Genomic DNA, 27,895 nt, shown 5'->3' with positions numbered 1-27,895 from the left:
CGGACCCACACCGGCAGCTCCCTCCGACCCCCTTCCCGGCTTTCCGGAGGCACAGGGGCCCACGGGATCCTGCTTCCCAGCCTGGAATGGAACAGACTGGGGTGCTTTCCTCTGAGGGGTTCAGTCTTTTATTAAAGGACAGGAGCAGGGTGTGGCCAGGACCAAGGGGTGGAGGTCACTGCTGGACCGGTGTCGTGGGAGCACACGCTTGCCTGGACGAACACTCCTCTCCCAGGAGGCCAGCCTCGGGTCCCCTCCACCTCCACCCTGTCCCAAGCTGCCCCTGCTCTCCCCTCGCCGAGCCCCCCGCGACTCGACTCGGATGACACCAGGCAGGGGGTGGAGGTGGGATGGCCATAGCGTTTCCGGGGGCGGCTGGCCCAGCTGGGTGGACAACAGGCCACAGACACATCCGATGTCCGACCTTCTCGCTTCTCCCTCCAACGGTCACCCGCGTTCAATCCTGCCTCTTGAGTCCGTTCTCCAGGGGATTCAGTCTTGGGCCACTGATGCCCTTTCCCCCCAGCACGACCCCCCCCCCCCCCCACCGCCCCCAGGACTCCTGACGGCTTCGTCTTCCCCGAACGCCATCTCCAGCTTATCACTGCGGCGTTTCCACTGAGAGGTGGGTTTCCGGGCCCAGGGTTAAACGTGTCAGCCTGCATTTCAGGGTCCCTTTTCCCAGTCACGGTAGCCCACCCTTTATATCCAGTCTCCTCCTGCTGCGATCCTCAGTTTTTCCTCAGCTACTCCTCAGCGTCCCTCAGGTTCTCAGCATTCCTTAGCTACCCTCAGCTCCTCAGCTCAGCTCCTCCTCAGCTTAGCTACTCCTCCTCAGCTCAGCTCCTCCTCAGCTTCTCCTCAGCTTAGCTACTCCTCCTCAGCTCAGCTACTCCTCAGCTTCTCCTCAGCTTAGCTACTCCTCCTCAGCTCAGCTACTCCTCAGCTTCTCCTCAGCTTAGCTACTCCTCCTCAGCTCAGCTACTCCTCAGCTTCCCCTCAGGTTCCGCTTAGCTTCGCCTCAGCTCAGCTACTCCTCCTCATCTCAGCTACTCTTCAGCTTCCTCTCAGCTCAGCTTCCCCTCAGCTCAGCTCCTCCTCAGCTTAGCTACTCCTCCTCAGCTCAGCTCCTCCTCAGTTTCTCCTCAGCTTAGCTACTCCTCCTCAGCTCAGCTACTCCTCAGCTTCCCCTCAGGTTCCGCTCAGCTTCGCCTCAGCTCAGCTACTCCTCCTCATCTCAGCTACTCTTCAGCTTCCTCTCAGCTCAGCTTCCCCTCAGCTCAGCTCCTCCTCAGCTTAGCTACTCCTCCTCAGCTCAGCTCCTCCTCAGCTTCTCCTCAGCTTAGCTACTCCTCCTCAGCTCAGCTACTCCTCAGCTTCCCCTCAGGTTCCGCTCAGCTTCGCCTCAGCTCAGCTACTCCTCCTCATCTCAGCTACTCTTCAGCTTCCTCTCAGCTCAGCTTCCCCTCAGCTCAGCTCCTCCTCAGCTTAGCTACTCCTCCTCAGCTCAGCTCCTCCTCAGCTTAGCTACTCCTCCTCAGCTCAGCTACTCCTCAGCTTCGCCTCAGCTTAGCTACTCCTCCTCAGCTCAGCTACTCCTCAGCTTCTCCTCAGCTTAGCTACTCCTCCTCAGCTCAGCTACTCCTCAGCTTCGCCTCAGCTTAGCTACTCCTCCTCAGCTCAGCTACTCCTCAGCTTCCCCTCAGCTTAGCTATTCCTCCTCAGCTCAGCTACTCCTCAGCTTCCCCTCAGGTTTCGCTCAGCTTTGCCTCAGCTCAGCTACTCCTCCTCATCTCAGCTACTCTTCAGCTTCCTCTCAGCTCAGCTTCCCCTCAGCTCAGCTCCTCCTCAGCTTAGCTACTCCTCCTCAGCTCAGCTACTCCTCAGCTTCGCCTCAGCTTAGCTACTCCTCCTCAGCTCAGCTACTCCTCAGCTTCTCCTCAGCTTAGCTGCTCCTCCTCAGCTCAGCTACTCCTCAGCTTCGCCTCAGCTTAGCTACTCCTCCTCAGCTCAGCTCCTCCTCAGCTTCTCCTCAGCTTAGCTACTCCTCCTCAGCTCAGCTACTCCTCAGCTTCCCCTCAGGTTCCGCTTAGCTTCGCCTCAGCTCAGCTACTCCTCCTCATCTCAGCTACTCTTCAGCTTCCTCTCAGCTCAGCTTCCCCTCAGCTCAGCTACTCCTCAGCTTCCCCTCAGCATTCCTTAGCTACCCTCAGCTACTCAGCTTCCCCTCAGCTCAGCTACTCCTCATCTCAGCTACTCCTCAGCTTCTCAGCTCAGCTACTCTTCAGCTACTCCTCAGCTTCTCCTCACCTCAGCTTCCCCTCAGCTTCTGTCAGCTTCGCCTCAGCTCAGCTGCTCCTCAGCTTCTCCTCAGCATTCCTTAGCTACCCTCAGCTACTCAGCTTCCACTCAGCTCAGCTACTCCTCCTCAGCTCAGCTACTCCTCAGCTTCTCCTCAGCTTAGCTACTCCTCCTCAGCTCAGGTACTCCTCAGCTTCCCCTCAGGTTCCGCTCAGCTTCGCCTCAGCTCAGCTACTCCTCCTCATCTCAGCTACTCTTCAGCTTCCTCTCAGCTCAGCTTCCCCTCAGCTCAGCTCCTCCTCAGCTTAGCTACTCCTCCTCAGCTTCTCCTCAGCTTAGCTACTCCTCCTCAGCTCAGCTACTCCTCAGCTTCCCCTCAGGTTCCGCTCAGCTTCGCCTCAGCTCAGCTACTCCTCCTCATCTCAGCTACTCTTCAGCTTCCTCTCAGCTCAGCTTCCCCTCAGCTCAGCTCCTCCTCAGCTTAGCTACTCCTCCTCAGCTTCTCCTCAGCTTAGCTACTCCTCCTCAGCTCAGCTACTCCTCAGCTTCCCCTCAGGTTCCGCTCAGCTTCGCCTCAGCTCAGCTACTCCTCCTCATCTCAGCTACTCTTCAGCTTCCTCTCAGCTCAGCTTCCCCTGAGCTCAGCTCCTCCTCAGCATAGCTACTCCTCCTCAGCTCAGCTCCTCCTCAGCTTCTCCTCAGCTTAGCTACTCCTCCTCAGCTCAGCTACTCCTCAGCTTCTCCTCAGCTTAGCTACTCCTCCTCAGCTCAGCTACTCCTCAGCTTCCCCTCAGGTTCCGCTCAGCTTCGCCTCAGCTCAGCTACTCCTCCTCATCTCAGCTACTCTTCAGCTTCCTCTCAGCTCAGCTTCCCCTGAGCTCAGCTCCTCCTCAGCTTAGCTACTCCTCCTCAGCTCAGCTCCTCCTCAGCTTCTCCTCAGCTTAGCTACTCCTCCTCAGCTCAGCTACTCCTCAGCTTCCCCTCAGGTTCCGCTCAGCTTCGCCTCAGCTCAGCTACTCCTCCTCATCTCAGCTACTCTTCAGCTTCCTCTCAGCTCAGCTTCCCCTCAGCTCAGCTCCTCCTCAGCTTAGCTACTCCTCCTCAGCTCAGCTCCTCCTCAGCTTCTCCTCAGCTTAGCTACTCCTCCTCAGCTCAGCTACTCCTCAGCTTCCCCTCAGGTTCCGCTCAGCTTCGCCTCAGCTCAGCTACTCCTCCTCATCTCAGCTACTCTTCAGCTTCCTCTCAGCTCAGCTTCCCCTCAGCTCAGCTACTCCTCAGCTTCCCCTCAGCATTCCTTAGCTACCCTCAGCTACTTAGCTTCCCCTCAGCTCAGCTACTCCTCATCTCAGCTACTCCTCAGCTTCTCAGCTCAGCTACTCTTCAGCTACTCCTCAGCTTCTCCTCACCTCAGCTTCCCCTCAGCTTCTGTCAGCTTCGCCTCAGCTCAGCTGCTCCTCAGCTTCTCCTCAGCATTCCTTAGCTACCCTCAGCTACTCAGCTTCCACTCAGCTCAGCTACTCCTCCTCATCTCAGCTACTCCTCAGCTTCCCCTGAGCTTCTCCTCAGCTCAGCTACTCCTCAGCTTCCCCTCAGCTTCTGCTCAGCTATTCCTTAGCTTCCCCTCAGCTGCTCTTCAGCTACTCCTCAGCTTCTCCTCAGCTTCCCTTCAGCTTCTCTTCAGCTATTCCTTAGCTACTCTCAGCTTTTGCTCAGCTACTCCTCAGCTCAGCTACTCCTCAGCTTCCCCTCAGTAACGCCTCAGCTACTCAGCTACCCCTCAGCTACTCCTCAGCTGTCCCTCGGCCCAGCTACTCCTCAGCTTCCCTTCAGCTTCCCCTCAGCTACTCCTCAGTTTCTGCTCGGCTCCCCCTCAGCTTCTCCACAATTCCCCTTCAGCTCCCCCTCAACCACCCTTCAGCTCCTCCTCGGCTCAAATGCCCTACCTCCTGACGTGACTTCCAAGTCTATGTAGAGCAGTGGTTCTCAAAGTGTGGCCCCCATACCAGCAGCATCGGCCTGACCTGGGAACTTGCTAGAAATGCAAGTTTTTGGTCTCTCGAGGCCGAAACTCCGGGAGCGGGGCCCAGCCGCCTGCGTTTCCACAAGGTCTGCAGGCGACTCTGATGGACACGCCAGTTTGACAAGTGCTGGCTTACTCGCTCTCTGTCGTTCTGTGGGCCTGACTCAGCCCCCAGCTTTCCGATCACCGAACCCTCCCGCCCTCTGCTCCGAGAGACGGTCGGGTTCCGTTTGAGCCACACCTGGTGCGGTTGCCTCAGGGACGCCGTGTCCCGAGGACGGGAACCGGGTCTCCGAACGCCCGCCCCGCCTGTGCTGGGTCAGTGCTCTGTACCCAACGTGCACCCGGTGAACCCCGCCAGGGGCTCCCGGGTCACCGCGCCCCAGGACAAACTCCGCTTCCCCACGGGCCCCTGTACCCTAGCTCGAGCGAACTCACTTTCTAGATCTCTCCCGGCCCTTCTTCCCCAGAGCGTCCCTCTTCCTCTCCTGCCGCTGCAGTGCTATTTATGAGATCTCGTCCCGCTGTCAGAAAATAGCCGTCCCTGCTCCTCCTTCCCCGGGCCCTGTCTCCCCGCACGTGGGGGCAAGGTCACTCACACCCGGCCGAGCCACCCCCGCAGCCTTCCGCCCTCCCGCTCCGGTCACAGTGGTGGGGGCGGGGCGGGGCGGGCACCCTCGGCCCGGCCCACCTCCGTCCGCCCGGCGTTCTCTCCTCGGGGTCAGCTTGGGCCACCGTGTCCAGCGAGACAGGTGGGCCGCAGCACGGGGAGGCTGGCCGGGGAGGTGAGTGGGGACTAAGACCCAGCCCGCACTCCGCTCCCCAAGCCGTGCCCTCTGGTTCGGGACGGCATCGGTTCCGCAGGGAAAGGGCGCCTTTCCAGAATTCGCACAGAGATGCCCTAGGGCCGAGCGGCGGCCCCGGGCCCGCCACCTGCGTCTGTCCGTCCGTCTACCTCCCCGCCGGCGTCCGCCCGTCTGCTCCCGTCTCCCCATCCAGCCCCGCAGAGATCCATCCTTCTGCCCATCCATCCACCCGTGAACAGACGTGAGGGCCGAACACAGACAGGCTGGCACGTTACCCGTCCCCACCGTCCGTCCTCCCGAAACCAGGCCCCGCGCCGTCCGCTGGGTTCTGGGCTTGCCATTCTGAGGGGGCTCTCCGGCCTCAGCGCGTCCCCGGGGGGGGGGGGGGGCCTTGCCTGCCTCCTCCTCCGCCCGCGCCATCCAGCTCCCAGGTACCGGTGTCTGGCCCTGCCACAGGGGTCTGGAGGAAAACTGGTCACACCTTGGACTCGCTCTCCGGGGGCGGCAGGCAGCCGTTCTGCTCCTTGTCCGCGCCAGCCCCTCCGCCCGCGCCCTCCCCGGCCCCCTCCTCCTCCACCTTCTCATCCAGCCGGCTGGGGACGGACCAGTAAAGGTGGGCGTCTAGGCGGGCGGCGGCCTCGGCCAGCTCCCGGGCGCTGCACGAGGGTGTGGGCACCTCGAAGGTCTGGTGGAAGCTGGCATAGTCCACCTCGTAGAAGCCGTCCTCCAGCGTGAGCACCGACGTGAACCGGTGGCCCCACAGCACCTCGTCCACCAGGTAGGAGCTCCGAGCTTGGCACGTCATTCCTGCGGGGAGGGACGCGGGTCGTGGCCGGGGCGGGGGAGGGGCGGGGGTCCCAGCCCCAGGCTTCCCTCTCCTGCCTCTCGTTCCGTACCCGCCCAGCTCCCCCCTCTCCTGCATCCGCCCTCGCTCTCTGGACCCCCAGCCCACGCTCTCCCCTCCTCCCTGTGGGAGGTGCCCCATCAGAGAAGCTTAACCTTGAAACCGACCTTGGGGACCATCTATCCAACTTCCCTCCGCACGCAGGCGGTCCCACTGGAGCCCGACGACGGGCATCGAGCTTCTACTTCCCACCACCCGGGATGGGGCGCTCACCGCCTCACAAGCGTTGACGCCCCGAACACGTTGTTTCTAATAAGAGCTAAACTCTGCCGCTGGCCATTTCACACCCCTTCAAGTGTCTGAAAACAGGAGCCTCGGGGCCCATCACGTCTTTTCTTCAGGCTGCACGTCCCTGGCTCCCTCCATCCTTCCTCATGCGACCCGGCTGCCCCGGATTTTAACGTCTTGATTGCAAACCTGAATGGCCGAGGGGACCCCTTTCGGCACTTTGAGCGTGATACGTGTCCGGCTGTGGCCCGCGCCACGCATGGAGAGGGCTCACCACCTCTCTCCCGGCCACGAGGCTGTCGCTAACAGGGCCCAAGACTACGTTACATAAGCGTTTTTGGAAGCTGGATCACACTGCTGCAACATTAAGCCTGTGGCCAACTGAAACCCCCGGTTTTTTTTCGCCCCAGCTCTTCAATGCGGCGCTTACATAAGTGATTTTTTTAAAGCCTAAATGTAGAATTTTATATTTATTCCTTTTAAATGTCATCTCGTTGGGCTTTGGCTCATTTTACTTGGCTTTTCAAAAGCGTTTTGAATCCTGACTCTCTCACCCAAAATATTACCGTCCTCTCCAGCTCTGCCTCTCTAGAAACGTCGGACGAGCTCCCCTCCCGATCTCCTCCACGCCACCCTCCCCAGTCCTGCTCGCCCTGGGGCTGTGTCCCGTCTTCCCTGGCGGGTTGGCACACCCACCAGGGCAGGCGACCCTCCCCTAGGGTCTCTCCCCCAGCTCCTGTCCACCTCAGAACAAGGGGGAACGGGAGACGGAACGTTAGCTAGCCAGGGACCGGCTCTCCACGTTGCAAGCACTGCCCTGAGGCACCGTGGGGACAGTGGCATTCTGACTCCTCTGGCGAAGGCTGGAATAGGAAGTGTCCGGTGGGGGAGGGGAAGAAGAGGCCGAAGGGACCCTGGGGGGAGAGCGGCTGTGAGGGAGGGAGGGAGGGCGCAGCAGGGACCTCTCTCCTTAGGGCTGTTGCTCAGGGCCCAGCAGGCGAGTGACAAGTGGCTGGACAGCAAGGAACGGGACGGGGGTGAGGAGGGGAAGGGGCAAGGGCTAGGGCAAGCATGGCCGGGGGGAGGGGGCGGTGAGGAAGCCATGGGGGGCACGGGGGCGGAGGGTGGTGCAATAGAGGCTTGGCAGGAAGGGCCAGGAAAGGGGTTTGAGGGCAGCAGCCTGGGAAGCCGGCAGAGGCCGCCGCGCCGGCCATACCCCGCAGCCTTCTGCGGTTTTCGTATCCTCCTCCGGCTTCCAGATCTGAGGCCTGGAGGACCTCATCTGCGCCCCTGCGCTGGCCTCTTCCTACCTGCTGCCAAACCCTTCACTATGTAGGCCTGAGTCGAAGGTCCGGACATCACCCAGGCAGGGGGTGTTGACAGCTCCTTCTGGAAAGGGGCTAGCAATGCTAAGATCATCTAGTTCCTTGGTCAGTGGAAGTTGAGAGTCCTCGGATGGCTGGGGAAGCTGAGGCAGAAGTGAGCCCAGCTGTCAGCCTGTTCCTAAGCTCCAGCCCAGGAATAGCTCAAGCCACGGAAGGCCCTGGCCACCAAGTTCAGGGGCCCGGACCCTCTCAGCGATGGAAAAAGCCCTGAAGGTACCCCTTCTTCCACCTTCCAACTCTGGACCACCCAACCCCGGAGCCGGGCTACCCCTGCCCCATCCGCTTATTACACCCGCGGCTATGGACACCCGTCTCAACCTCTCCTCGCCGGCCAATGTCCCGTCTGAAAAATGGGCACGGTAAGAACGGGCCCTCCCGGGGTCAGGAGCGTCGCCGGGACCAGAGGACCTCGGGGCCGCGCGGGCCACACAGCAAGTGTGAGCTCCGCGACCGTGCCCCCACCCCCACCCCGCTCCCGGTGACCCCGACCTCGCGGCCCCCCCCCCCCCGGGGGGGAGGGCGGCCCTCCGTCCGGCCCGCCCCCGCACCACCCCCGGTCCCTCCCCGGCCCCCCCCCCCCGCGCCCGCGCACCGGTGGCCTCCACCATGCCCTCGAGGATGACGACGATCTCGAAGTCGTCCCTCTCCAGGGCGCGGCGCGACGCCTCCCAGAAGGGGCTGGCGGCGTCGATCTCGTGGCTGATGACGAGCGGCGACACGAGGAAGAGGCGGTCGTCGCCCGTGTCGAAGCCCACGCTCAGGTCGGTCTGGTGCAGCGGGATGAACTCGCCCTCCAGCGTCTGGCGCGAGCGGATGAGCTTGGCGCGGATGGAGGCCTCGACGATGTGCGACGAGCGCAGGTCGCCCACGCGGAACATGAGGCACAGGCGCCCGTCGCGCAGCGACACCACGGCGTGCGACGAGAAGACGAGCGTGGCGGCGCGCTTGTTGGGCTGCGAGATCTTGACGAACATGCAGCCCACCATGAAGGCGTTCACCATGGAGCCCAGGATGGCCTGCAGCAGCAGCAGCGCGATGCCCTCGGGGCACTGGTCGGTGATGACGCGGTGCCCGTAGCCGATGGTGGTCTCCGTCTCGATGGAGAACAGGAAGGCGGCCACGAAGCCGTTGAGGTTGTTGACGCACGGCGTCCACGCCGCGTCGCCCAGGTGCTCCAGGTCGCCGCGGCCGTAGGCCACGAGCCACCAGATGGCGCCGAAGAAGAGCCAGGTGAGCGCGTAGGCGAGCACGAAGAAGAGCAGGCTGAGGCGCCACTGCAGGTCGGCCAGCGTGGTGAACAGGTCGGTCAGGTAGCGGCCCGGCTCGCGCACGTTGCCCTGCTGCACGTTGCACCTGCCGTCCTTCTCCACGTAGCGCTGGCGGCCGCGGCGGCGCGGCGGCTCGGGGCCCGGGGAGCGGGGGGCGCCGGCCCGCGCCATGGCGGCGGCCGCAGGGGGCCTGCGGGACGGGAGCGCCGAGCCTCAGCCCCTGCCGGCCGGCTCTAGGGGGCGGGGGGGGGGGGGGGGTTGTGGGGTTGTGCGCCCCGCGGCCCCAGCCCCGCCCCCAGCCCCCGCCCCGCCCCCAGACTCAGACACAGCCCCGCCCCCAGCCCCCGCCCCGCCCCCAGACTCAGACACAGCCCCGCCCCCAGCCCCGCCCCCAGCCCGGGGCGCCCCGCGGCCCCCGCCCCGCCCCTAGACTCAGACACAGCCCCGCCCCCAGCCCCGCCCCGCCCCCAGCCCGGGGCGCCCCGCGGCCCCCGCCCCGCCCCCAGACCCACCCTCAGACACAGCCCCAGCCCCGCCCCCAGCCCCAGCCCCAACCCGGGGCGCCCCGCGGCCCCCACCCTGGGGCGCGGTGGGGGGCTGCCTCACACTCTAAGCCGGCCCACTGCCCTTCCCCCCCACCGGGCAAGGACCCCGGCCCCGAGGACCGTCCCCCCTCACCCCCTCCGCTCCGCGCGCCCCAGACTGCGCGGGCCCCGTGCCCTCCACCCCCACCGTCCCGTCCCGAGTTCACCGCCCCCCCTCCCAACCCCGCACGCAGCCCTCCTCCTTGGCCCTCGCGCCCCTCGCTCGCTCCGCCCCCTCCCACATCTGTCGTCTTCCCCACCCCCACTCCCCCCCGCTGCTGCCCGAGAAGACGTAGAAGGGGCAGAAGGTCAGGGCAGCATCTCCAGGGGGCAGGGGCTGAACGTTCCCACGTTAGGACGTTCCCACTGGCAGTCCTCCCGGAGGACTGAGCCCGCTCATCGCTGACGGGTGTCAGCCCCACGTCCCCCGGGTTCGTTCCACCGTGGGGACGGCCTGAAAAGGGGCAGCAGGGCTGCAGGGTATGAGATCAACACGGACCGCCGGGGTAGAGGAAGCACAAAGTTCACGAGGAGTTAGGCTTGTATACCCCTCCAGTCCCCGTCCCCCCTCGAGCCCTGTTCAGTCGGATCCAGTGCAGCACTAAGCACCCACATTTACCTCCCCGCTCCCTCCCGTTCTTTGGCGGCAGCCTCCCACTGGCTACCCTAAGCACAGCCCCCCCCCCACCATATGGCCCAGAGCTCACATTCCAAGGGAAGCCCACCTGATTTCGCTTCAGATTCTTCCCCCCAGGAGCAATCTGGGCTGCAGTGTGCTGAGAGAGAGGTCCAGAGCCCCTCCCCCGGCCCCAGACCCCTGCAAGGAAAGCTTTAGAAGAAGGACGTGGTCCTGTTCAACCTTCCCTTCTTCCTGGGACTCGTTCTCTCCGCCCACTCCAGGGAAACCTGGGTTGGCTGGGATGGGGGAGGGGCGGCTGGACAGGAGGAAGGCGACAAGGATCACAGATGGCCTGGATGTTTGACCAAGGCCCCCGGGAGAGACTGCTCGGATATACAACTCCAGTCCCGGCGCTCCAGAATTTAAGTTCTGGAATGAGGTGTTCGGCTGGAGTCTGTGTGTGTGTGTGTGTGTGTGTGTGTGTGTGTGTGTGTGTGTTTGGGGTAGAGGGCAGGAGGAAAAATAAAAAAAGACGCCTTGGAAGTTAGGGACACCTCCCCCACATTGATTTTCCAAGAGGAGTCAGGGGACACAGGGTCCAGTGCAGATCAGGGTCTTTCCCTCCCCCCACAATGAGCTTCCCTTTCCCTCCTTGCAGCCAGGGATGCCCGCTAGAAGTTCTCTCTAAGCACTGGCTGGCTCAGAGACCCCAAGTCATGCAAAAAAGTACCTGGTTCCCACTTTTCCTAGCGTCAGCCCCAGGGAGGCTTCCAGATGTTCTCTCGGGGTCTTAGGTCATCTGAGCCCCCATCTGCCTGCTTAGGCAGATCTCTCTGCACAGGGGTGGGCAGGAACCCCAGGGTCTGATCGCCCCCAGAATTCTCTTGCTTTCCACCGCCCCAGGGATCTAGGCGAGCCTTACTTCGTGTCCCCTCGCCTGTCTTCCTGAGCGGAGGCTGCATATTTCTCAGCGGGGAGGTAAAGGTGTGAAATAGACTTGATTTCTGCACCTTTCCTCCAGAGACTCCTGTTCCTCCAGCTTACTCCTTATTTCTTGTGCATGCTGTGACCCCTTTCCAGAAGACCCCAGCGCCACATTTTCCTGGATCTCCCTTTCTCCCCCTGCGGAGTGCTGGCCAGCAGGGGGGGGGGGGTTATTTTTTGGAAGGGGCTCTGGTGCAAGCTCCCTCAGGAACGAGCTGTTCCCAAGCCCCCGCTTGCCTTGGATTTAGGGGCCCAAACCCCAGTCCCCCGCAACTCGACTCACAGCGCGTGGAGAGGAGAGTAGCCGGCAGCAGAGACCCCTGGGGGGTAGCGTCCATGCCCCTGACACCACCCCTTCCCCGGCCCCCCTGGAGGGTGGGAGCCACAGGACACCGCTGTTCCTCCTAAACGTAGCGGCAGCTCCGACTAGGGCTGGCCGTCCGTGTCATCCTCACTTCCCAGGCTCCCCTGCTCCTCTCCTGTTTCCACAGCAACCAGTCTGGCGACAGCTCTAGAGCATCCCCCTCCCCTCCCCAGTCCTGGGTACCACTAGAGGCTGAGCCACACGCCATAGCTATTTTTAGCCTGAGTCCCTCCTCCTGGACAACTCAGAGCTCGCCTCCTCACCCCCTCAGGAGAAAAAAAAAAAAGAGAAGAGGAAAAAGCTGGCACGCTCCCTGAGAAGCTTCTTGCTCTGCGAAAATACGGGCCCTGGCGTGTTTGGGAATAAGGCGTTTGATCTCCTGGGGATTCGAGCCCCCCACCCCCACCCCCGGGAGCTGGCATCTCATCACCTCCAGCAGGGGTCTCTGGGTGCAGGCATGACCCTCAGGCAGGCACCATCACGTCGCCCCCTTTCGGAGAGGCCATCCCCAGCCAGGAGGAGATCGCTAGAGAGAAAAGAGGTCCACCCGAGGAAGGGAGGCGGGGTCAGGGGCTCTAGTCTTTGTCACTGGTTTATGGCGTGACCCAAGGAGTTGCTTCCTTCCTTGAACCACCAGCGATCCACTTTTCACAGGGTACGGACGCGGACAAACCTCCCCCTTTGAACCTGCTTCACGGGGTGTGCGGATCACCCAAGGCAACCCAGATAGAAGGGCTTTAAAGTGTATTTTGCTACTAGCGAAAAGTCTGGAAACAACGCAAACGTCCAACGGAGAGAAAAGCCTAGGTGAGGGCTTAAAACTCTCCGTGCGACAAACTTCCGCAGAGCCCGGGTGCTGGGCAAAGTGCTAGGTGGGGGTGGTTACAGAAATGACAGCTAGTCGCTGCGCACGAGGAGCACATGGTCCAGTGGGGGAGAAAGACAGGCAGACACAGAATGCGACTATCACTACCGATGATTCCTTGAGCGCCAGCTATGACCTGGCCACACACCTCCTCCAAAGACCCCGGGAGACACCCTCCGAGAGGGGTATGGAGTTCTCCGTTTAGGGACGAGACACTAAAGCAGAAAGGGGAAGAGAGTTGCCAAGCGTCACAGAGGCAGAGAGAGCGGCCACAGTCCTCCACGTGTGTCCCCGCCTCACTGCGGGGCCGGGAAGATGTAGAAACGGACACTGGAGGCTTAGAAGTTGCTGGAATGATCTGGGGAGGTGGAGAAGGTGGTGACTGAGTAGTATAATCTCGGGAGGCAGTGTCCGGGGTTCAAGTCCCGGCTCTGTCCGCTGCTAGCTGGGTGGCTTCGAGCAAGTTACTTGACCTCTCTGATCGCTTTCTTCACCTGAGAAATGAGAATTATCCATCTCCAAGAGAGTATCCTCCTTTTGGGGGTTGTCATGAGGCAGCGCCTGGCACCTTTTAAATGCTTCGCAGATGCTGGCTACGTCTCTCTTCTCCTTGTTACCCTCATCCCGGGCATCTCCTGATACCCCCACCCTGCGCCGCCTTCCTGTGTTTTGGTGCCACCCAGTGAGGCCTGCAGGGGGCGCTGCGGGTACACCGCCCTCCTCTCTCCAGCCCTCCTGCCCACGGTTCTTGTTCCAAGTGGAAATACCGAGTTTTCAGCCTGAGATTGGCATCAGGAGGGCTGTTAAAGCCCCAGTCAACATCCCCGTCTCCTGGGCCTGGCCCTGTCACCTGAGCCTTGGGACTGCTAGCCTGCCCTTCTCTGTCCTGCCAAGCAGCTGCTCACGTTGGTTCTGCTGTGCCAGGAGCTCAGAGGGAGGAAACCGGACCCCTGGGCAAGAGAGCATTTGCATAGAACTGGCCCCATTTCCTGAGGGTGGGAGGGGGGGGGGCGTCACAGGGCTGGCAGGCCCATCCGGAGGGTGTCAGCCAGCCCCCTGCCTCAGTCCCGCTGACCACCACCCGGCCCCTGAGGTGCCTCCCCCCTCTCCCCTGTGCAGGTCCTGGACTTCCCCTGGTCTCTAACTTCAATCCCTTGTTTCTCATTGAGCTTGAGCAGAGGGAGGGAGTCAAGTTTTCTTAGGTTCCAGGGTGCAAGATCCCAGCTTTCTGGTATCCCGACAGGGAAAGCAACTTTACGAGGAATTGGTAAAACATGTCAGTACAGTGGTGATGGTGGGAGACTGGGTTTGGAACTTGAGAATGTGGAGGGCGGGAGGGGCACGGCCGGGGCCACGTAGGTGGTCCACAAAGAACCTCGTTACAAGGTAGAAAAAGGAGCCCGCTCTGGGCAGGTGCATTCCTTGTGGCATGTGGCTTGGAGAGTAAGTGGTACTTTGGGGCAAAAATAAAAATAAAAAGGGGAATCCTTCTAGTAGGTACAGCTCTGAGCCAGGGTGCAAGGACTGGCAAGCCGAATGCCGTTCAGTTCTCAGCTTGCCCCCTCAGTGAGTGCCTTTGTGCAGTCCACAGCCTGTACAGCTGTATGTGGGAGCCCTGGGACCAACCAGTCTGGGAAGCTTTCCTTGAACGAGATCATGAGACTTCTTGGGTAAAATCTTGGAGGTGGGAGAGGAAGTATGATGGGAAAACAGGAGATGGTTGAGGATATGAATTTAGTGGAGCAGGGAGGCCAATCTGGCAGAAACGATAACAATTGTCATAAATTCAAGGGAGCTGGGGCCCGAGAAAACTCAGAGCAGAGGGAGAATACGATTGAAGCAGTGGGTGCGGGTGGAGGTCAGAGCGAATGGGGGGAGGGGAGCAGAGCACAGCACCAGGACAGGGGGGACCCCACTGGGCACCCCAGGCTGAGGCACATCCCGGCCTTCTGGCTCTTTCCAGCACAGCTAGGGGATCAGAGCCTTCTCATCAACAGGTCTATCTTGCTTGATAGGATTGGTGCAGATTGCTCAGGATTTAAAAGTCCTGGCATTTAGAGGTGGTCCAGGATTAGTCCTCACCTTCTCAGTCTGGGATGGGTCCTGAGGCAGGACTAAGACCAGGCATCCCAGCTCCTGGTCCCTGGTCGTTTCTTTCCACAGTGTATTGGGTGTCAGTGGGATTTTAATCCGTGGGACCCAACTGGAAAGATACGAGAGGAGCCACCTAGTTAAAGAAATTCTGGGCAGACTCCGTTAGCAATGTGATCAAGCACCCCTCAACTTCCGTCCTATAAATGTGGGTTTATGTACACTGCATTTCACGGAGGGAGGGGGTATGTATACCTAAACAATAATCCTTTAGTGACTGGGGCGATGTAGCCTCGTCCCTCCGTCTCACGGTTCTCTGTGGTCTGGATCATCCAGCTACGAGGTGCCCACTACTGATGGAAATTCGTTGAGCTCGAATGTTGCTCGGAGCCCCATATGTGCAATGCAATCAATCATCTCCACTCTTTCCAGAGCAAGGTCAAAGAGGAGACGAGGCCAAAGTCGGAAGGAATGAATCTGAAAGGAGCAATCGAGAAGACAGTTGGCTACACTGAGAGAAGAGGGGAGGTCTTCAGAGAAAGATGGTTCCCCTACCTGCCACGGAGGGGTGTTCCAGAATTAGTCCTCACTTCACGGGGAATGGATGGGTCCCAGGAGAAGGTGGTGGTCATGGATGTCACGACCGTGGCAAATTTTTCATACTAACCTGCATGCCCGTTGACAAGATTATGTTTAACCTACGCAAATTCACTCTAGTGAGAGGAGCTTTGGAGCCAAACACGTGTGGATTCAGGTTCTGAAACTAACACCTTCTAACTATGTAACCATAGGCAAGGCAAGCCACTTCACCTCTCGGAGCCTCGGTTTCCCCATCTCAAGTGATATATATATCTTCTATCATAAACACTCACAAATACCAATTCCCTATGTCCTTTATCATGGGTTCCCTGTTGGGCTCCTAGTGACTATTCTAGGACTTTTTTTTTTTTTTTTTTAAATGTAAGCTCTACACCCAGCATGGGGCTTGAACTCACAACTTGGAGATCAAGAGTTGCATGGTCTACTGACTGAGCCAGCCAGGCGCCCTTAGGACCTCTTTTCCGTAAAAAGATTTGAGAAAGTGAGAACTGTTGTTTGACAATATCTACAAAGGAATATATGCGATGGGTACATGTGTATCTATGTTGTAACACATGACTTAAGAACAAAAACTCCATTTAAGTCACTCTTTTAAAAGTAGAAAACCACAGCTCCATTTGAGCTATCTGTACTTTTCCACGGTCTTGCACCCTTGCTGTTCTAGAACTTCTGAGCTCTTTCTAGTTGCCCGGTCCCGCCCCACACCGTGATTTTTAGCAAACGGCTCTTCTGCTTTCCAGGGAAGGTGCAGGCCATTTGGAAAGAACTCCTCCAGAGACCTCTCCTTCACCACGAGGTATCTCTTCTGCTCCTGTCCTTGGCTCTTTCCTCCCTGGCCTCTCTGAGACATACCCTAAAAGCGTCGAGCTGAGGAGCTTGGACCGTGCCCAGGAAGCAAGGGGCACCCTGTTTGGGGGTTGATAGAGGGGTGCAGGGACTGACACGGTGAAAACAGGTTGTCTCTTCCTTTGAGAATGGAGAGAAGGGGAAAGGGTGGGTCCAGGGCCTGGGCTGTCAGTGATCTTCCTGATCCTGGCTGTGGCCATGAAATGAAAAGGGACATCCTACAGAAATCTAACAAAGGGAGACCTGGCAGGATTTGGTGGCTTAATTGACATGTCAAGGGGTGGGGCAGAGGGAAGGGTGAAGAGTGGAGATCAGTTTCAGTTTTTAAATCTGATCGACAGGGAGGGGCGCCTGGGTGGCTCAGTCGGTTAAGCCTCTGGCTCTTGATTTCAGCTCAGGTCAAGATCTAACAGGTCGTGAGCTCGAGCCCCACATTGGGCTCTGCACTGAGAGCATGGAGGCTGCTTGGAATCCCCTCTCTCCCTCTCTCTCTGCCCCTTCCCTGCTCATGTGTCTCCCCCTTCTCAAAATAAACCAATAAACTTAAAAAAAAAAAATGTGATTGACCAGGAGAAACACAAAAATAAAGAAGTCACGAGGGCTGCCAGCCTTGAGGAGGAAGAAGATAAGTTCGGTTTGGGGCCTGTCCGGGCGGAGTGGAAATCCCCCGCCAGCAGCTGGAACTGAGATGCTCTAAAGAAAGCCCAAGGCTGAACACAGAGATCTGAGTGTAACTTGGAGATGAGAGCCAGAGCGATGTCAGTGATGAAGGCTCCACCTCACACACAGAAAGAGATCAAGGACACGAAGAGAACACAGGACCAACCCTTCGGCACTGGAGGAGCGAGCGGCTGTAGGTCTGGGCGCGCAGGGCCAGTGGAGGCGGACGGGGCTGGAAGGACACCACGTCTAAGTCATAGCGGGCCTTCTGTCCCACGGCGAGGAATCTGGATTTTACTTCTGGCCGACGGGCAGCCACTGAAGGCTTTTACATGGGGAAGGGACACAGTCAGGTTTGTGTTTCAGAGAGCTGGTACCTTACAGGTGTCCAGCCTTAAATGTAGGAGTTCATGATCTGCAGGATTGTTCGAGTGACGGACACTGGAGGTGGGGATGCTAGTGAGAGGGCAGCTGCAGAGATCCTGGCCAGAGAGGGGCGGTGTCCCGGGGCACAGCTGAAGGATGCGGCAGAGAGGAGGGGGCAGGCTCTGGTTAGCTCAGATGAGGTGAGAAAGAGAAAAGAATCAAGGCTCTGGCACTGCGGGCTGCCGGCCCCTCCCTCCAAACCATCTCGCTCACCTCCAGATTTGTCTTCCTAAAATTCTGCCAGGGAGGGCTTCGCCTGTCCTCGGCTCAAGACTTTGCCTCCAGGAACCCAGAGCTGACCCCCAGCTGGCACCGTCCTCTCTTTCCCCAACACAGACACCTCACCTGTGGTGCCTGGCTTGCGGCCCACCTCCCTCCCCCAGGGGGGCTAGTTCAAATGTACATTTACCCAGCGTAGGGCTTTTAGAGGCAGATCTAAACGAAAACGTTTCAGGTTTCTTTGCTTTTGTTTTTTTGTTTTTCTTTTTCAAGATGTATATCAACTCAAGATGATAATGCCGGTTACTGATTAATAGTTAAATATCTAAATATCTATGATGCACCAAAATGGGGAACTGATTCTTTCCTTAATACATGCCCAGGGCGGGAGCCTGTGGATTGGAACCCCTGGAAGCACGGATTCGGATACTGAGAGCAGTCCTTGGTGACGGCGGGGTTGAGAAGAACCGCCACCTGCTCTCTGTCTAGTCCAGGGGGCCCGTGTGCCGCCGTTTCCCGAACCGTTTCCCAAGCAGACTTGTATTTCCATGTGTCCCGGGGACTTGGTGACGGCGTTCCTTCTGCCTCGGATGCCTTGCGCATCATCTCCCAGGACCTGAATCCTCTGCGCTCTTCAGGGCGCTTATCAGATGCCCCACCTCTGCCAGGACCCCCTAAGCAGAGGGACCTGGCCCCCTCTGCGGCCTCCAGCGCCTCGCACCTGCGCCGCGCGCCCCGCCGCGTCGCGGCTCCGGGACCCGGCGGGCTGCTGGCGGGGAGGCTGGTCCGCGCACTCGGCCCCCGGGACCTCACGCAGGGCTTAGGGCCCGGTGACCGGCAGAGGGATAGCGCGCCGGAGCCCAGCCCCAGCCAGCCCCTTGGCGCTGCGCGCGGGGCCACCGGGCCGCCCCGAGTTCATTTCCAGCTCATTAACTCGGCCCGGCCCGCCCCCCCGCGCCCGCTCCCCGTCGCTGACACGGCCGCCGCCGCCTCTCCCCTGTCATCGTGCCAGCGCAGCCCCTATCGCTTCGCCCATCGTCTCGCGTCCCTTTTCCTCCCGGAGTCTGTCTGGGTCCCGCTCCTCGGGCGCTGCGCTCGGCCCTGCGCCTCCATCTGTCTGGGTCTCCGCTTCCTTGCCCCCTGCGCCCCGCCCCCCGCCCCGGCCTCTCCAATCCCGGCGGCGCGGGCCTGGCGCTCCACGTCCCCATTGGCCCGCCCGCAGCCCCCCGCCCCCGCCCGCCGGCCCCCTCCGGGCCCCTCCATTCACACAAAGTTTGGCTCCGGCGCTGCGGAGGGAGGGGGCGGCCCGGCCCGGCCCAGCTCTGCCCCCGGCCGGCCCGACCCCGGCCCCGGCCCCCGGACCAGCCCTTATCTGATCCCAGCTCCGGGTTTAAGAGTCCCGGCTCTGCCCGTCGCTCGGCTCGGTTCCTCATTCCTGCCCGCCCCGTCCGTCGGTCCGTCTGTCCCGCTGCCCATCCGAGGGGCCACTCCACCCCGGACCCAAGGTAAGACCCTGGCCCTGATGGAGCCCTGCCCACCTCGCTCCCCAAAGATAGGGGGAACCCCAGCCCTTCGGTCCCCACCCTGTCTGGTCTCAGCGGTACTGTCCTGTTCCCCAGCTTCCCACCTTGGGCGACCCCAAACAGCCCCTCCTGGGAAGGGCTCCCCAAGAAAGAAACCTTACCCATGCTGGTCACCTCCAGCTCATTGGGCTAAAGAAGGGGCTTTCCCGATGCCCCTGCCCACCAGGCGGACCGGGCAGGGCATCACAGCCCTCTCAAGGGATACAGTGACCACCACATACAGGTAACCACGCATCGCCCACTCCGGCACTCCGGACAGCGCCCTCTCTTCCCAAGATGGTCAGGTTACCCCCACTCCCATGCCAACCCCTTCCCCCTCCCCACACTGTGACACTCATGTAGTGACACCCATTGATCACGAGTCCACACATGGGAGCAGAGACACAAACGGCTGGGATTAGCGAGCCCCGGGAGCCTGGTGTGCCTGGGACCCCTGCCCACTTGGCCTCTTCCCTCCACTCCCACTTGCCCCGCATGTCAAGCCCCCCCTCCCCATCTCTTGCCCCCTTCCCCAGGTAGGTCACACCAGGGTCCCTGGGAAGCAAGCAGGGCCGCTCCTGCGGGAGGAAGAAGGGCAGGTTGGGTTCTGAGACATTCACGCTCCAGGCAGAGATGCCCCTTCCCCATCCCAGCCCTTGTCCCCACCAGGAAGTGACCAAGGGCAGCGGTGTGAGGAAAGAGATAAGGGTCAAAGCTTCCCGATTTGGGGGAGGAGAGCTGCGCCCCTGGGATGGGTAGAAGGACAGATCTGGGACAAAGTGGGAGGGGGGCCTCTGGTTACTTGAGATGTCACTCCTGCTAATGAAGCACCCAGAGTGAGGCGGGGGTGGAGGGCCCAAAGGAGGCCAGGGCTCAGGACGTGAATTTGTTGCTTATCAGCACAAATTCTGGCTAAAGGTTTGGGGCCTGTCTGCCTCGGCTGTGGTGTCTGATGTGTTCCCCCACCGGGACTGCTTTTGGGAGTTCCGGGGGGGGGGGGGGGCGGGGAGAAGGTGAGAGATTTGGGCCCTGGCGTGAGGAGGGTCTCGGTGCAGGGGTGCTCGGCAGGGCCTGGAGGGCACCAAGCCATCGGCCTGAGGAGGGGCCAGCAGCCCCCGCTGCGTTCTATTTGGTTCCATCTCCGGACCCTCTCCCTAATCTCTGCGAGTTTCCGAACGTGTTCCTGGCGCAATGGTGGGCACCGTCCTGTACTGAGGGTAGGGCCTGCGAATCCCTCAGGGTGTGGCCTGGTTGCGGGGGACCTAGTGTCGAAGGAGGCAGGTGTTCTGGCTTCTAGCTGCTTCTTCAGGGAGCAGGAAATGAGGGAGGGGGAGGGACGGCGTCATGCCAGGGAGAGGGGCCAGGGCTGGTCTGCGGAGGCGATGGGCATGGCCCGGGCAGGGCCAACCCCCTTTCCCCGCCCTTCTGTCCTTTGGCGGTGGTGGCGAGGGAGGGAGAGAGGGGGTGTTGGGGGGCGATCTGGGCCAGTCCGGCCTCCCGGAGCCCTTGCCAGCCTGGGTCCTGAAAGGAGCTGCTGTTTTCTGAGCCGTCCCCCACCCCCCACCCCCCAGCCGGAGCCCGAGCAGCCAACTTGTCTCAGTCGGTATCATATGGCAATGACTCCACGGAATGGAGGGGTGGGGGGGGTTGGTGAGCAGGGTTATGGGTCCATTCCTTCTGTGGTTCCAATGCAGAATTCCACTGCAGCCCCCTACGCTGAGGGGGGGAAAAAATCTGTGTTCCCAACATCTGCCTCACATGCAGTCTAGGGACACTTGCGTTCGTATGGGAGGGTTAGCTGTCTGGCCACCGGCACCCCCCACCTCTTCCCTGCCCCTACCTGCACATACATACATGAGCTCATTTGTAGCTCGAGATCGTTTGGCTTGGAGGGAAGGGCCCGGCAGAAGACCCAGGGACCTCTCTTCCCTTGTCCTCCCCAAGGGACCAGAGAGGCTTGACATTTGGATCTGGGTGGGCTCAGAGCCCTCCGGACCATCCTGGGATCCACGGGATGAGACGTTTAGGGTCCTGGGCGGCGGGTCATACCGAGAGACCCACTTCCTCCGAGGAGAAAAGGCCTGTTGGGCCTCCTGGCGAGATGCTCGGCCTCTGCACGTGAGGTGGAAGACGGGCCGAGTCCCCCCGGCATCGGTGGGGGAGAGAAAGAGACGTGGGGCCACGGAGCCCCCAACTTTCCTGCCAAGGGTTATGAAGGACGGAAGGAAAAAAAAAAAACCTTCCACTCCCCCGCCCCTTCCCGGCCTAGATTCTCCTCTTGCCTGACTGGTCAGTGCCACTGTCCAGGCTGAGGCCAAGCGGTCCAGGACAGTGGGGAGGCCCCGGAAGGGGCAGGGAGGCCGTTGGGATGGAAAGATAGACGGCGGGCAGGTCTGGACTGCAAGGGTTTTAGCGCCCGGGGAAGGGTGGTTGGCAGGGCAGCTCCTGGAAACCGAGCTGCGGGAGTTTCCCCCGTCACCGCGGCTCCCCCACGGGCTGAGTTCAGCGCCTCTCTTCCCTCATTCCAGTTTCTCGTACATGATGCTGTCGTTCTGCACGGGCACGGTGCCTCGGGGTGGGGGGGGGGCCCTCTCCATCCCCTCCCCCGCCAGAACCTTGAAAGGGCAAAGAGAAGGGGATTGTGGGAAAACCTCTCCCGTGGGTGTCCGCCGGCCCCGCGCTGGATTTGAGGCGGTGGGGAGAAGGGAGGGGCTGGCTCTGGAATGTGGAGAGAAGTAGGAGCTGGCCCGAGTGGCCCCGGGGAAGCAGGGCTGCGAGGTGGGCCTGAGCACTTCCGGCCTCTTAGGACGTGACTTCCGAGTACACGGCCATGGCGTTCTTTTTTCCAGGGGGCAGAAGGCCCTGGAAAGGGTTGGGGCCGCGGCTGGAAGGACTGAGGTTCGACTTCAGGAAGCGCATCCCATAAAAAAGGAAAGAGATCTGAGATGGAGTTTGGGAAGGAACGGGAGACCACCTTCTGGAACAAAAAAACCCCACCCCTAAGCCCCCAGGCCCATCCTTAAGGCTTCTGAGGGGAGCTGGGAAGCACAGGGAGGCCTCTCCCGGGTGGCCTGGCCACTCGGCCACGTGGTTCCAGGGGTTCTTCCCTCTCGGGCCCCACCTGGGAGGCCGTGGGTGGAGAGGTTAAGAGCCTGGCCTTGGAGTCAGACTCCCTGGGTTCATATCCCGGTTCCACCGCTCGGCAGCTACGACGTGCGTCCCCTCAGCCTTATGATGGTGCCAGTAACAGTTGGGGATTGAACGAGTCACTGCTGGTAGAGGGCTTGCAGTGATGCTCAGCACCTAACACGTGTGTTTCCTGCGGCGGTGCTCCCTCTCTCTGGCCCGACTCTGCCTCTCCCGGCCCCCCGGGGCCTTACCACAGCCCGTCCCTGGTACTCCCGAGGCCAAGTCCGGGGCTCTGTCCCTCCACCCTTCCGGAGTTCGGGAAGGCAGAGAATCCTCACCTCCAGATGCAGGCGGGACTCCCGTCTTCATTCCCACAGATGGCCCCACGTGGGCCCGGTCTCCTCTCCCGTAGCTTCCTTCCCTGTTTCCAGGCAGGCGTCCCATCTTCCACTGGGGTCCACGAAGTGTGAACTGAGACGTTGAGCTTTCCTAAAACAGTCTGTTTGCCCATCCGGAGCAACTTCTCCCTCCCAGCCAGCGGCCCCCCACCTCAGCTGTCCCCCGCGAGCCTGCCTGTCCCTCTGCCGCCCGGTTTACGTGCCCGCCCTTTCCCCTGTCCCCCAACCAGCCCGAGTGTCCGCAGCAGCCTCCCTAAAGGCCTCCCTGACTCCAGCCACCCTCTCTCCTTCGTTCCCTCCCTCTTCTTCACCGCCCAAGTCCCCCTGGGACTGTCCCCACGAAGCACCCGTTTTGTCTTGTCCCTTTCCTACCCAGACATCCCTGTTGGTTTTCAGATGAAAACTCCCCATCACGGTCTTCAAGGTACTTTATGGAAGCTTTCCTCGCTCCCCTCCAGCACCCCATCTCTTGGGACTGCCCTCTTGAGAGGGGTGGGGGACGTGTCCACCGGCCATCCCTGAATGCCTTCTCTTCTCTCCCTCTGGGCACTCACGGGGCCATTCCCATTCCAAGGCTGATCCCTCCGGCCCAGCGCCACCCGCGTCTCCCCATGGGCTCTGCCATCTTGTACCCCTTTCTCCTCAGCAGTCCGCTTGTCCTTTGTCCCTTGTGTCTGTGACTTTGCCCGGATGTCCAACGCAGTCGAATGGTGGTGCCGGAGGGGACATCCTGTCTCCTTCCTTGCACGGGGGCTCCTCTGGGATGGGGCCGTGACCCTGCAGAGTTTGGATCCCCCGAAGCAAAGGCCTCTCTTCCCTTCCGGGGACCCCTCAGCTCCTAGGAACAGAATGCCCTCTGACCAGCTTGACTCTAGGTAGGAAACCTTTCTGGTGGCTAATTCTGCGGGGGAGAATCCCGACTTTGGAGGCTTACGAATGTCTGGGAGTGGGGTGTGTATATGTTAGACCCTATGATTGAACTCCCTGGGGGAACTTCAAGAGAAGCCCCTCTCCCCCCAAGAGCCCCATCCTGTGGAGACGGCATCACCCTAAGATTGCGAGCAGCAGACCCCCAAGACCCCCAGTTTCCAGCTCTTTAAGCATGGTGGCCCAAACCCAAAAACTCCTGTGGGGATCCGCTGAGCCTTTCTCTCCTGGCCAGGGAGGTCCGCTCCCGCCTCGCGCTGGGCTTGTGGGCAGGCGTCCGGGGCAGAAGAGGCAAAGGTCAGAGCCCAGTCTGGGGCATCCCAGTTGTTCTGAGCCTCCCCCTGGGCTCGAGAGCTGGGAGATCTGTGGGGACACCTCCCAGGTGGGGCACAGGCCTGACCACTTACCCTTACGTTCTCCCTGGGACTGTCCCCTAGCTGTTCCCTCGCCCCTAGTCCCAAACAGGAGACCTGGGCACAGACCTTCTCCCCACGTCTAAACCTCCCCACCGACCCTTCCGGGGACAAGACATGGGCAACTGGCAGGAGGAGAGAGCGAGTATGTCTGAGTCCAGGGTGGTGTTCGCAAGCCTTTTGATCTCAGGACTTTACACTCTTAAGCATGATTCAAGACTCCAAAGACCTTTTGTGTATGTGGGTTATATTTATTGATATGTTAGAAATGAAAACGGAGGAGACTTAAACTGTTTATTAATTCATTTAAAAACAACCACAAACCCATTGCATGTCAACGTGTATGATAGCTTTTTAATGAAAAGTGGCTATATTATATTTTATTTTTCTTATTATTTTTTGAAATGTTTATTCATTTTTGAGAGAGAGAGAGAGAGAGGGAGAGAGACAGAGTGTGAACGGGGGAAGGGCAGAGAGAGAGGGAGACACAGAATCTGAAACAGGCTCCAGGCTCTGAGCTGTCAGCACAGAGCCCGACATGGGGCTTGAACTCACGAACCGCGAGATCGTGACCTGAGCTGAAGTCGGATGCCCGACCGACTGAGCCACCAGGCACCCCCAAAATCGCTATATTTAAAAAACAAAGCAACAAAATGTTTAGCAAGAAGAGTGGTGATGTCCCACACTTTCACGAGTCTTTGTAACGTGTGGCTTAACAGAAGACGGGTTCTCATATCTGCTTCTGCGTTCAATCTCTTGTCATAGCTTCTGGAAAACTCCACTGAACACTCATGAGAGAATGAAGGCGAAGAAAGCAAATAATATAGCAGCATTGTTGGGAAGACAGTTTTGACCTCACAGAGCCTCTGAAAGGGTGTCAGGAACCCCCAGGGTCCCTGGACCACGCTTTGAGAATCACTAGTCCAGAGGACCCTCAGAAAACCGTTTCAATCCCTGCGCCTCCTCCCCCGCCAAGCCGAGGATCCTGGCTGATCTCGGCTGCCCACACCCCTCTGAGTGTTCTCACTGGGCAGGCGGTCTGGGGGCCGTGGTTAAACAGGTGGGGCTCTGTTCTACCCCTCCCTAGCTGTGTGACCTTGGGCAGATCATCAACATCTCTGTGCTTCAGTTTTCTCATCTGTAAAATGGGGCTTGAAGAAAGTGCCTGTTTTTTCGAGTTGTTGAAAATTACATGACAGAATTCTAGAAGAGGGCTTAGCGCAGTGCTACGTAGTGTGAGTTCTTTCGACGTTCAGGAGCCTTGCCTCTGAAGAATTCCCAGGGCCCGGAAGGCAGGGAGGGAGGGGCACAGGGGATCCTTCCCCTGTGGCTGAGGGGGCTTCCCAGCCCAGGGACGGAGAGCGACTGGGAGGGTTCACGGGGTTGCTGGCCCTGAATCTAGGAGTTCTAACCCCCAGCCCTCCCCTCCTCCCCCACTGGGGACCCTTTGGGGGCAGGGAGGGCTTGCAGCAGAACCAAAGTCCTGACTGGGAGGAGGGAGCGGACCTTCCCTTTCCCCCAGTAGCAGCAGGTGAGCCATCCAGGGCCCAAGGCTGTGTAGCAGGAAGCCCCGAGGGCAGATAACAGGCAGGGCCTCCTGCCCTCAGCACAACTGAAAAGAGAAGTGCCCAAGCCCAGAAGCTTTCTCTGTCTTGCCGGGGTCAGTCCTCTAAAGTGACCTCAGCCCTCTCTCCTGGGGATTTCTGGCCCAGGACAGAGGAAGTCTTGATTGGGCAAACATTGCTACTCAAGTGGCGCCCCTTCCCTGCTCGCTGCCCCCTTCCCAGGTCTGGGCCTGCTCTCAGCCCCCGCACTGGCCGCTCCCTCCCAGGGCGGGGGTGGGGAGTGGGGCAGCAGCTGGCGCGCCCAGGCCACGGAGGGTGCCCGTGGTGGGGGTGGGTGGAGGAGGGTGCGGGGCCCCCCTGGGCAGGAGGACCTCTTGCCCACAGCGTGGGGGAGGCCCGAGGCAGCCACACACACCCTGCAGTACCGCTGGCCCTGGCCCTCTGGCCCTTCGGCCACGCTCCCCGGAGCCGGAGCTGGGGCTGCAGGTGCCGCCTTCCTCAGAAGCCCAGACACCCCGGCTGCCTCACCCCCACCCCCCCCCCCCCCCCCGCACACTCCGATTTTGCATCCGGTGGCGGTCCCGATCCGACCCGCAGCCCCCCAGCCTGACAACTCCGGAGACCCTCAGGCTTAAGTGTGAGACCTTGCTCCGTGTCTCCTGCCCACACCACTCCCTGGAATAGAGGGCAAGAGATGGTAATAGATGGGGGAAACTGAGGCAAAAAGTGGGTGGGCTCAGACTGCCCACCTGCTTCTTTCCCGGCGGCCCGGCCTGGCCCCCAGAGTGCTCCCCTCCCGCATCGTGACCGGTCCCATGGTTTTTTCCACTTGCAAAGGCCTTTGTGGCCAGTGGCTGGTTTGGGGGCCCTAGGCGAGGCTCCCTCTGTTGTCTCCCTAAGGGAGCCCCCAGGGACTAAGATGTCTCCAGTCTCGGCCCTGCCCCACCCCCTGCCTCCACAGGCAGGGCCAGCAGCCCCCAGCTCCCTCCTCTGGGCTGTGGGACAGGGAGAGGGCCGAGGGGCTGGCCCTGCATACTAATGGCCTGCCCATTGTCAAAGCCCCTTTGTGCCAGAGAGCTCCATTGAGGCGGCTCCGGGGCGGGCACAATGGGGGCTCTGTCCCTGAGTTCCCCCAAACAGTCACCTGCTTTCAGAGCCTCCCCCCACCACCATCCCCACCCGCCCCAGTGTCCGGAGGGCCAAGAGAGCGCGGGGGAGTGGGCCCAGGGCCAGGGGGGATGGGCAGGAGGCGACCCTCCCCCCCACCCCCGGGGCAGGCTGGGGAGCTGGGCACTGGTGGGGAGAGGCCCCCAGCTCACGGGGAGGGGGTTGGGGGGGGGAGGGTGCAGTCTGTGGATGGAGCTGGGATGCAGGCTCTGGGAGGCCAGCGAAGGGGAAGGGGTGTCCCCAGCGCCCACTCCTCCGTTCCACATGCCCGGGCCAGGCCCGCGGCTGCCCGCCTCCGCTCCTCCTCCACTGGGCTCATATATGCAGAGACACACAGGCACGCGCTCATCTATGCAGCCCCACACACGGATCCCACACGCACCCTGGAGCGGATGTGCCCAGACCTCGGTCCTCTCGCCACCCACGTGCGTATGCACCTGCACGGCCGCGCCCCACCCCTCATCCCCTTTGCACCCCTCTGCCAGCCGCTGGCGGCTCAGCGCCACCCCCCCTTGCCCTCTCTGCCCCCTGCTGCTCCAACACAGGTTATAACAAGTTTGCACTTGTTGTGACCTCAAGAATGTAGCCCTGGGGCGGGTAATGTCCCGCTGCCCCAGACCTGACCGCTTATACGTTAACCACGGACACGGCCTCCTCTGCTGGACTGAGTGCAGCTCCCACCTCGCCCCACCTCGGGGGTTTCGGGGGCCAGGAACCCCGCCCCACCACCGAGCCGAGCGCGCAGAGGGGAGCTATGCGCCACGAGCAAACCCAGCCCGCCCGGCGCAGGTCCAGTGTGACTGTCCCTTGCTTTTGCCCAACGCGCCCCGTGTCACAGCCCCTCGTGGCCCGAGAGGTCGACGGGGCAGTGCTCATTTCCCGTCTCCCACCAGGGCTCTGGGAGGTGACGCCACGTGTCCAGGTGGCTAGGCTGGGACTGGTCACTGTCAGTCCCCACCTTCCCTGGGATGGGATTGGGGGAGTGCTGGGGGGGGGTGGGGAGAACAGCAGGTACAGGGACCTTAAAGAGGATTCTGGGTCTAGAAGGGACCTCAGAAAGTCACCTTGACCCTTCCACTGTCCCAGGGCAGGGTGACCCTACCTCTGTTCATTTCCTGCCCTCACGTCGGCCCCACTCCTGCCATTGATTCTGGATGGCTGGAGGGAGAGACCCCGCCGGTTCCTTAGCTAGGCTTTAGGGTTTGGGATCTGTGTTTAGAAGTCCTTCAGATGCCTGGCTCTGACCTTCCGTGCTAACACCCTCCGTATGTACAAGGATCCGTCCGGGGTGTCTATGCCTCCCTCCCCTGCTATTCTGGTCTGGGGCATCCTTCGGAAGCCGGGAGCAAGCAGTCTAAAAAGGGAAGGGACAGAGGGCCCAGTAGGACCCCAAGACCTGGGGTGGCAGATGGGGTCACAGCACCTGCAGCAACTTCCTTAGATGGACGGCTCCAGATGTTGGGTCCCTCGCCTGCGAGGGTCGTTGGACGTTGATCTCCACGATGTTTCCCTTATGTCAGAATCGACAGGACCCTTTGGCTGTTTAACCCCCCCTCTCCTTCCA

General features: G+C 60.7%; 2 protein-coding genes and 2 long non-coding RNA genes across 17 annotated transcripts in view; 2 read left to right on the top strand and 2 right to left on the bottom strand.

Moving 5' to 3' along the window:
• Positions 1-102: 102 nt before the first annotated feature.
• On the bottom strand, positions 103-11,683 carry KCNJ9 (potassium inwardly rectifying channel subfamily J member 9). Of its 10 annotated transcripts, XR_006706633.1 has the most exons (8): positions 10,222-11,369; positions 8,237-9,102; positions 3,032-5,934; positions 2,442-2,918; positions 2,176-2,302; positions 1,927-1,936; positions 1,597-1,606; positions 103-1,448 (listed from the first exon to the last, which is right to left on the bottom strand). XR_006706633.1 is itself a non-coding variant. In XM_045455100.1 (4 exons), the coding sequence occupies exons 3-4, from the start codon at positions 9,081-9,083 to the stop codon at positions 5,603-5,605; spliced, it is 1,179 nt and encodes a 392-aa protein (XP_045311056.1). In that variant the 5' UTR covers positions 9,084-9,102; positions 10,222-10,948; positions 11,383-11,683; the 3' UTR covers positions 4,069-5,602. The 10 variants fall into 10 exon arrangements, 4 of the variants coding, with proteins under 4 accessions (XP_045311056.1, XP_045311055.1, XP_045311058.1 ...); XR_006706634.1 differs by lacking the exon at positions 1,597-1,606; XR_006706635.1 differs by lacking the exons at positions 103-1,448; positions 1,597-1,606; positions 1,927-1,936; positions 2,176-2,302 and having other exon boundaries at positions 2,466-2,918; positions 3,032-4,030; positions 4,076-5,934.
• Positions 8,767-16,553, top strand: LOC123586158. Its single transcript, XR_006706640.1, has 4 exons — positions 8,767-8,874; positions 12,118-12,270; positions 14,852-14,947; positions 16,439-16,553. It is a non-coding gene; the product is annotated as an uncharacterized LOC123586158 (long non-coding RNA).
• Positions 14,044-17,560, bottom strand: LOC123586156. Its single transcript, XR_006706639.1, has 2 exons — positions 16,692-17,560; positions 14,044-14,896 (listed from the first exon to the last, which is right to left on the bottom strand). It is a non-coding gene; the product is annotated as an uncharacterized LOC123586156 (long non-coding RNA).
• A 1,019-nt stretch (positions 17,561-18,579) lies between these two features.
• KCNJ10 (potassium inwardly rectifying channel subfamily J member 10) overlaps positions 18,580-27,895 on the top strand; it is a 29,545-nt gene continuing 20,229 nt past the window's right edge. For 2 of the 5 annotated variants that reach the window (XM_045455092.1, XM_045455091.1), the window contains exon 1: positions 26,520-26,756. In XM_045455092.1, coding sequence (XP_045311048.1) covers positions 26,532-26,756 — 225 coding nt within the window. In that variant the 5' untranslated portion in view covers positions 26,520-26,531. Of the gene's footprint in view, positions 18,676-26,519; positions 26,757-27,895 lie in introns of those variants that run through there. The other 3 variants (XM_045455093.1, XM_045455094.1, XM_045455095.1) reach the window with 3 other exon arrangements.

The sequence above is a fragment of the Leopardus geoffroyi genome, chromosome C3 (assembly GCF_018350155.1).
Source record: "Leopardus geoffroyi isolate Oge1 chromosome C3, O.geoffroyi_Oge1_pat1.0, whole genome shotgun sequence".
Lineage (NCBI taxonomy): Eukaryota > Metazoa > Chordata > Mammalia > Carnivora > Felidae > Leopardus > Leopardus geoffroyi.
Note: the sequence above shows the minus strand (reverse complement) of the source record. Positions and strands in the feature narration are given on the sequence as shown.

Bases quoted from the DNA above. Each gene is read 5' to 3' on its own strand.
- KCNJ9 (XM_045455100.1), bottom strand. From the start codon at position 9,083: ATGGCGCGGGCCGGCGCCCCCCGCTCCCCGGGCCCCGAGCCGCCGCGC. The intron at 5,935-8,236 runs GTGCGCGGGCGC...CCCTCCCCGCAG, and splicing joins GGGCATGGTGGAGGCCACCG to GAATGACGTGCCAAGCTCGG.